The sequence below is a fragment of the Silene latifolia genome, chromosome 7, assembly GCF_048544455.1.
Source record: "Silene latifolia isolate original U9 population chromosome 7, ASM4854445v1, whole genome shotgun sequence".
NCBI lineage: Eukaryota > Viridiplantae > Streptophyta > Magnoliopsida > Caryophyllales > Caryophyllaceae > Silene > Silene latifolia.
Window position 1 is genome coordinate 16,804,704 of NC_133532.1, and position 8,251 is coordinate 16,812,954.

Here is an 8,251-nt window from a genome sequence, read left to right on the forward strand (position 1 = left end):
AAAAAAAACTCATTGAAATATCACAAATTCTCATTGAAGTCATGACATATCCGTCACAAGCTGAACACGGATACCATTTTACCTCACAATGTACCCACTTTTTCTCTCTCTGCAACACTATTCATGTGGTCCCCTTTCTCCACTAACCCATTTTGTTACCATTTTATCTCACAAAATATCCGTCACAAATGGTAACCCGTCACAAGGGAGACCAATTGTTGAAATATTGAGTCACACTATGAGTCAATGAGTCAATCTCTAGAATCAAGCAAAGCGAGCATAGTTTAAAACAGTAAAACACAAATCAACATTCAACACTGCTACTGCCTACTTGTACTCCCACTGCTACTACTTCACTATCACAAACCCCACACACTTTCTCTCTCTACATCCATTTTCTCTCTCTTCACCGTAACAACCACCGCATACCGCCGTAGATCGAGCTCCACATTCCCCAGATCTACTCCTCCTCCTTCTCCGCCGCCGACGCTGCCGTTGCCCTCGTCGTCGCCGGCGGCATTGTCGGCCTAGGGTTTCCTTGAATTTTTTTAAATCAAAATGGGGATTTTAATTTCGAGCTTACTCTATAAAAAACAACAACCACCACATTTTTGACTGACTTCTTGTTCTTGTCGTTGTTGTTGTTGGTGTAAAAAATGCGGCTTTCAGTCTTTCTCCTTTGTTTCTCTCTCCTCCACCTCACTCATTTTTCCTCTGGTATATATTTTTAATTTATTTTTGTTTTTTGTTTGTTGTTTGTTGTTTTTTAGTTACTACTAACTTTTTGTCTTTTTGATTAATTTGTTTGGATATTGACTATTGAGTTGTGATGTTATTCATTTTTGTAGACATTGTAGGTTTGTGATTAGTGACGTTTTTTTTGTAAGCTTTTCGGATAGTGGCGGAACCAAGATTTGGAGTTGTTGGTGGGTGAAAAAATAGATTAAATTTTTTGCCAACCCCGGTGTAGTAGTAATTTAGGGAAAGGTTCAAAAATTTTCACTCAAGATGTCATTTATTGGCGGAACCAAGATTTGAAGTCAGTAGGCGAAAACATAGATTGTATTTTTTTTGCCAACCCTAATGTAGTAATTTAGAAAAAAAAGTTCTAATTTTTTTCACTCATTGTAATTTAGGGGCCGAACTGAGATTTGAAGTTGGTGGGCAAAAACATAGATTGGATTTTTGCCAGCCCTAGTGTAGTAATTAAGGAAGAAGTTCGGAACATTCACTCAAGTTGCCATTTAGTGACGGAACCAATAATTGAAGTCAGTGGGCGAAAACATAGTTACATAGATTGTATTTTTTTTTGCCAACTGTAGTAATGTGATATAGAAATTTTGAAAAAAGTTCGGAAATTTAACTAAAGTTATTAATTTTCTATTTAGATGTTTAGCCCCCTCGTTCTGCCACTGCTTCCGGATATAGTTTTAATTTTGAGGTTAGCTGGGCAAAATGGGAACATCAGTTATTTTTTTTTTTTCAAGTTGTTAGGAAGATTGGGGAATGCTAATTTAGTTGTATATAAGGCGTGGTATATTGATAGATTCACAGGTTGTTGGAATGAAGGGTGCATATGCTGTTCTTAGGAACGAATGGGGGTCGATAGATTATAAACTTGTTGAGGCGAGGTAGGTGATTGGTTGGTTAGGGTATTTTGTGCAAAATGGTAATTTTTAACCTTTTTCTCTAGCTTTTAGGAAACGTGGAGCAACTTTGTAGATATTTTGGAAGGATTCTTACGTGATCAAGTTAATAGGAAATTTGGAGTATTCGTAAGTCGTAACGGATTTTAAGGATGGAGTAATGGTATGTGTAAAGACGAATGAGGAGTTGAATAACATGACAAGACCAGCTAAGTGGGATTACGGACTAGAGAGTAGGCAAGCAATCAAGCACGTGTCCTGGAATTTCCGCTTTGTGAGCTGGTCAGTTACTTACGGCATTTCTTGTGCTTTGATCCATGCTATAATGAGTGTATTTGATGGGAAAATAGAAAACTGGATTCTATAATTTAGGAGATCAATGCCGGGAGAGCTGTTTGTTTAACGTAACTTGAACGGGCAAGGTCATGTAGTAATTGATGCATGACAGGGACTGGACGGTTTTTACTTTGTTTCCTGCCTTAATAATGTCGGTTTGGGAAGTTGTCTTTCTTTATCGCTGAATCTGGCGGAAGTGGTTGACTATTATCTCTTCATACCGAAGAAATGTGGGTCAGTAATCAGGATCAATATTTTATATTCGATACATGGAACTAGTGGAGGATTTTGTCGTTTAAGCATTTCATACTTACTAAAGTCAGCTTTGACAGCTGTTCTTGTGTAGGCTTTTGTCGTGGCATGCCTGTGATTTTAACGACTTATGTTGTTATGTTCCAATCCGAGGAATGATAACCATTTACCTTATACGGAAAACTCTGCAGGAACTAAGAAAGGAATATAAGATTTTTATCTGATTTTTTTTCTTCATCAATTCAAGACAGTTCTTCCTTATCTAACTTGTTTGTCATTATCTTACTATAGTTTTGGCATGACCGTATCCCTTGTCTGATAACAAAAGCTTATAGACACAATTCCCTAGAGGTCATATAAGAATTGAGGATAGCTGTGCTGCATTTTTGCAATATTTTTTTTTTTAATATATTTGTGCTATTGTTGACATTCTGACCTCATGGGCAATTATTAATTCAGTGTTGATGTGTCCCTAACTCCCTAATGTCTGAGGTGAATGCCTGATGTTGTGTATCTCTTGCTTTAGTCACATAAATGGTTTTAATATATTTGGATTATGGAGATGTGATTTAATGTGCTGGCTCGATTTTATTTGGCTAAAATTATGGGTATTTGAGTGGTTCCCTTCAATCTATTTGATTGAAATAGGTAGTACTCCAATATGGATGTCAGTGAAGAGTGAAAAAATTGAAAGCCTTGATAATGCCATATTTTCCTTTATAAAGGAACTTTGGTTACCTCTCTCTGTACTTTGGTAAATTATCTAGGTCTTAATTTTTTAAGTAATACTTTGCTTGAAATTGTGTTTTTTTAGTCATTAAGTGAAATGTCTTTTTTTTTTTTTTTTTTTTTTCAGGTGGTTTGTTTTTGTCTTTTACAACGAACCAATTGCAACGGAAGACTAAGCCTTCCGTTGGATCTTCAGCAGCTCCCTCACCCTCTCCTGCATATCAAGGTCTTCATCCTTACTTAACTCGAGACATTTCTATATCGTCAACTATAGATTGGAAAGGTGGCTAGCCTGTATTATGTTGTTTTAATCCTACGCCTTTTCAGGACCGACTACTTCACCACATCATAGGCCTTTTCACAGACGTCGTGGTCATCACCATAGATTGAGACCACACATGCCATCTCCTGCTCCTGCTGCTACACCAGGTAATAATGGGCCATTAAAATTTACTTGGGAGTCAGGAACCAATCAATTTTCTGTGTGGATAGTATAACTAATTTGTTTGTTTATGAGACTTGTGAAAACCAATGAGCTCGCATGCTCGAAAATGTCAAGTGTAGCTGATAAACTCTCACGCGTCTCTAAAATATGGTTGAGAAATAAGGCAAAGTATAATATCTTTCAGAGAAATACCACAGGAGTACTTATTTGCTGTCTAGCATCTTTGCAAATCCTACTATCTGCTTGAACTAAGCTTTGATTTTACAGCAGAAAACTGTTAACAGGGTCACCTAAACCTTTGCCTTTTCTCTTTGTATTATGTTATCTGTCCTATGGCTGCTGATAGTAATAGGGTATTAAATAAGGGTTTTCAGATTAGAACTCGACCGCTTTGTAAAGGTGTTGAAGATCACTGTAATCACATTTTTCCATATTTGAGGCATTATTGGCCACATTCTACGAGATTAGGCCATGTCAATTGATACCATGACATTGACAGAAACCGAGATTTAATACTATGGCTGATATTCTCTGGAAGGATGCTATTAATACTTCGTTCCAATATGCAATGTTGCAGCGCATGAACTGAATTATCATATATTCCATCCATTCACAGGGATTTACTGTATTTACATTTGGACCAAAGGTTTTGGTGATGGGAGATATGTGAGAGAAGAATGTTGATTCTGTTATTTCTTACCCAAAATAGAAATGCAGTGAATTGATTTGAACATTTCCAAAAAAGAAAATGTAATGAATCCAAATGAATAGGCGGGAGTAATAGGTTTTTGGTCTCTATATTTGGATGTTTGCTCTTTGCTTTCTGTCTGAATAGGTGTCCGAACTCTGATCTTAATTCTGACATCATATTTTAACTTGCAGGCTGTGGTCAGACATGTTTGGAACCACTGGCTCCTGCTGTAATAAATACTCCTTGCGGTTGTGTTTTCCCTATGAAAGTCAGGCTTTTGTTAAGTATTGCTGTTTATGCTGTGTTTCATGAGGTTAATGAGCTAGAGATTGAGATTGCGTCAGGAACGTATTTGAAGCAAGATCAAGTTCAAATTGTGGGTGCTACCGCTGATTCTGAGAATCAGGAAAGAACACTAGTTGATATTAACTTGGTTCCTCTTGCTGAGAAGTTTGACAATACCACTGCTTTACTGACTTATGAGAGATTAAGACGAAAGGCCGTGCCTCTAAATACAACTCTTTTTGGCATTTATGATGTGATTTACATTAGCTATCCAGGTACTATTATTATCTTCCTTCATACAAGCAACTGTTTTTTTTGTCATGTCCAAGTTTCCCAACAGTTGTGTCTGATGATATTTTTTTCCTGTTGTTGCAGGACTTCCTTCACAGTTTCCATCTGGGGGCGATGTTGGCAATGGTCCTGCTGGAAGTGTTGTGGATGGACAATACCCAGTTACTGCCAATGTCATGAACAAAAACAAAAAAATAAGTTCCGGAATTGTGTGTGTTATTGTGTTCTCTGCTTGTGTTTTACTGGTAGCTTGCTCTGCAGCAATTTACATAATTGTAAAATGGAGAATGGCTAGAAACACATCAAATGCATCTGGACCGCTCTTTACACCATCTACTGATAAGAAAAATGGTAATTTTTTTTAAAAAAATAATTTGTGTTCGTATCAAATATGAATATTTATACCTAGTCATAAACTTCTAACGTCTATAATTGATTAGCTTTTTCCTCATAATTCAACTTTTCTGTTATTGACTTGTGTTAACAACTTAACCCAATCACAAAAAGCAGTAGACTTCTCGAATACTTCTAAATATGTGCTCCGACTCTATTTACATGATGTAGGGGGATGTCTATATCCCTTTAGAATTTAATGTCTTCTATAGTAAGTACTCTTTGTCTATAACCTGGGAATGCTTAGCTAGTGAGCACCAACGTAAGCGCTAAGTTGCTATTCTTACTAAACTGCTCATCCGAAAGCAATAAATCAAATTTTGTATTGATCGATGCTTTAGGACAAAATTCTGACCTCCTAAATAAGGCATTTGATTTATTCATCAAACTGAAACATGTTATTTTCTCTGTCTCTTCAGTCATATTGCTTACATATTGTGTTCTTGAGGGATAGTCTGTGCACACAAATTGTTTACTCTCAACATTGCTTAAATGCAGGCATTGGGTCTACTTTGTCAAGCAGTATAGCAAGCTCTACATTCATGTCACTCTTCACATCCATTCCTGCATATGCATTCCCCGTGAAGACCTTTACGATTGCTGAACTTGTGAAGGCCACAGATAAGTTCAGTTCTTGTAGAATTTTGGGTGAAGGAGGTTTTGGGCGTGTCTATCATGGCGTTTTGGAAGATGGAGTGGAGGTTGCTGTAAAGTTGCTGACAAAGGATGACCAGAATGGAGATCGTGAGTTTATTGCAGAAGTAGAGTTACTAAGCCGATTGCACCACCGCAACCTTGTGAAACTAATTGGTATATGCATTGAAGGACACCGAAGGTGCTTGGTGTATGAAGTGGTGCACAATGGCAGTGTTGATTCCCATTTGCATGGTGAGATTTTTATTTCGTCATGTCGAGTATATATGCATTCTGTAGAGCATGGATGCCCACTAGTGTAAATATAACTGTTCCAATTGATCACCAAAAACCATTCGATCATTCCTAGTAACCTTATCAACAAATCAAATCATGAAAATAACACCTCCAAGGGAAATTAATTCCAACCACAAACCCAACAGTAAAACAACCCCTTGAACACAAGGACCCCAACTACCTAATCAACAGAAATAGTAAGCCGATTTCTACCATATAAATCAAATACAATGAAGAGTAATAAAACTGATGTAATGTGTCGCATAGCCCAAGAAACGAAATTAGCAAGACTAAACAAACTAAGATTTTAGAGTTTTTTTTGGGGGGGGGGGTGGGGATTAGAAATTTCAACCAAAAATTTGAAAGAATATGTTGTATCTAGACATGTATTTAGAGAATTTAATGGTACAAAGATGACACTGGTTGACCATGAAGTCAAATGGAGACGATATCAAAGCCTGAAGGGGATACATTTTTTTCTTAGCACAAAAGTTTGACTAAATGCAGGAAAATTTAGTTTTTGATGTCCAGGACCCCGAGCCGTTGTTTGTAGATCTGCCAGTGATGCCACCATCCTGACTGTTTAAACAATTTACAGAAGAGACCTTTTATGTTGTTTCAGGTGTCGATATGGAAAAGGGACCTTTGGATTGGGATGCGAGGTTGAAAATTGCTCTTGGAGCTGCAAGAGGTTTGGCTTATCTACACGAGGATTCTAATCCTCGAGTTATTCACCGAGATTTCAAGGCCAGCAATGTTTTATTAGAAGAGGACTTCACACCGAAGGTGTCTGATTTTGGATTGGCCAGAGAAGCAACACAAGGAAGCCAACACATCTCTACTCGTGTCATGGGAACCTTTGGGTATGTTTTGTTTGTATTTTCTGAACATGTTTTATTCCCAGAACCTGCTTTAGATGGTAGCGAAGCCAAAAATATGTTGTCCTTTGGCCCCACGCCCCCACGCCACTACCCATGAACCCACCCCTGAAATTCTGATATGGTGAACTTTAAAAATGCAGGTACGTTGCACCTGAATATGCAATGACTGGACATTTGCTTGTTAAAAGCGATGTTTACAGTTACGGGGTTGTCCTGCTGGAGCTTCTCACAGGTCGAAAACCTGTGGACATGTCACGACCTCAGGGACAAGAAAACTTGGTGACATGGGCACGACCTCTCTTGTCCAGCCGAGAAGGTGTAGAGCAATTAGTGGATCCCACCTTAGATGGAAAATACAATTTCGATGACTTAGCCAAGGTAGCAGCGATTGCTTCAATGTGTGTACATCCAGAAGTGACTCATAGACCCTTCATGGGTGAAGTGGTTCAGGCCCTTAAACTGATCTATAACGACAGTGACGAGACTTGTGAAGATTGTGGTAGTCTCAAGGATTCTTCAGTTTTGGACATGGACAATAAGAGTGATATTGAGCAGTCCGAGACCAGCTGGTGGAATGCAGGCTATGGACATGGTGGTTCTTTCATAACTATGGATTATAGTTCTGGTCCCCTCGATGCAACAGAAAACAGACCGTTTTCATCTCCGGGGTTAGCTGGAGAACGAGGAACATTGCCGCATGCAAATCGATCAGGTCCGTTGAGAACAGTAAAGAACAAACCCTTGTTTTACCGATTAAAGGGTAGTATGAGTGAACATGCCGGTTATCTCTCAGGACGAGCTCGAAGTGATGGGTTTTGGGGTTGATGGTCTTATTCTTATACTCAAGAAAAAAGTGTTTCAAGTGTACAATTTGGGGGGTACCCGTGACGTGAATCGTGTATGAGAAAGTATCTAGCGTGCGACCAACTAGAATCATAATGTAATCCTCATTCGTAGCAGAAAATCAGTGTTCCGGGTGTAGCTACCTAGCTAGCATAGATAATATGGTTTTCTTCCATATTTTGAGAAAACCGATGGTTTTCAACTTGAAAATCGATTCATTTACGCCATACAGAGCTGCCATTGTAAGTTGACATAACTAATTTCTTAAGTAAATAACTTTTTTTTTTCTTTTTTCTAACTTGGACTGATGCTTGGTGAGTTTCCTCTATCATACATGTGCTCTGTGATTTTGGATGTTCTTTAGATGTCATGTATTATTATTCTTGATGTGTGGTAGTCTTTGCATGATGGCAATCTTGCATAAGGTAATATCCCTTACTATTGATATTGTCTCCCTATCCTTTTTTGTCCTTAATGAGGTACAATGAGAGGAACAGATTATGAACATTCGGATATTTTGCGTCGCTGG

The 8,251-nt window shown here is 38.1% G+C and overlaps 1 protein-coding gene across 2 annotated transcripts; it reads left to right on the forward strand.

Annotated features, from left to right (window-relative positions):
- The first annotated feature begins 228 nt into the window (after positions 1-228).
- Positions 229-8,020, forward strand: LOC141591862 (receptor-like serine/threonine-protein kinase ALE2). Of its 2 annotated transcripts, XM_074412352.1 has the most exons (9): positions 229-717; positions 1,760-1,928; positions 3,091-3,189; positions 3,291-3,392; positions 4,291-4,659; positions 4,760-5,026; positions 5,567-5,956; positions 6,621-6,861; positions 7,020-8,020. In XM_074412352.1, exons 4-9 carry the CDS (start codon positions 3,362-3,364, stop codon positions 7,702-7,704), a joined length of 1,983 nt encoding a protein of 660 aa, XP_074268453.1. In that variant the 5' UTR covers positions 229-717; positions 1,760-1,928; positions 3,091-3,189; positions 3,291-3,361; the 3' UTR covers positions 7,705-8,020. The 2 variants fall into 2 exon arrangements, with proteins under 2 accessions (XP_074268453.1, XP_074268452.1); XM_074412351.1 differs by lacking the exon at positions 1,760-1,928.
- The last annotated feature ends 231 nt before the right edge of the window (positions 8,021-8,251 follow it).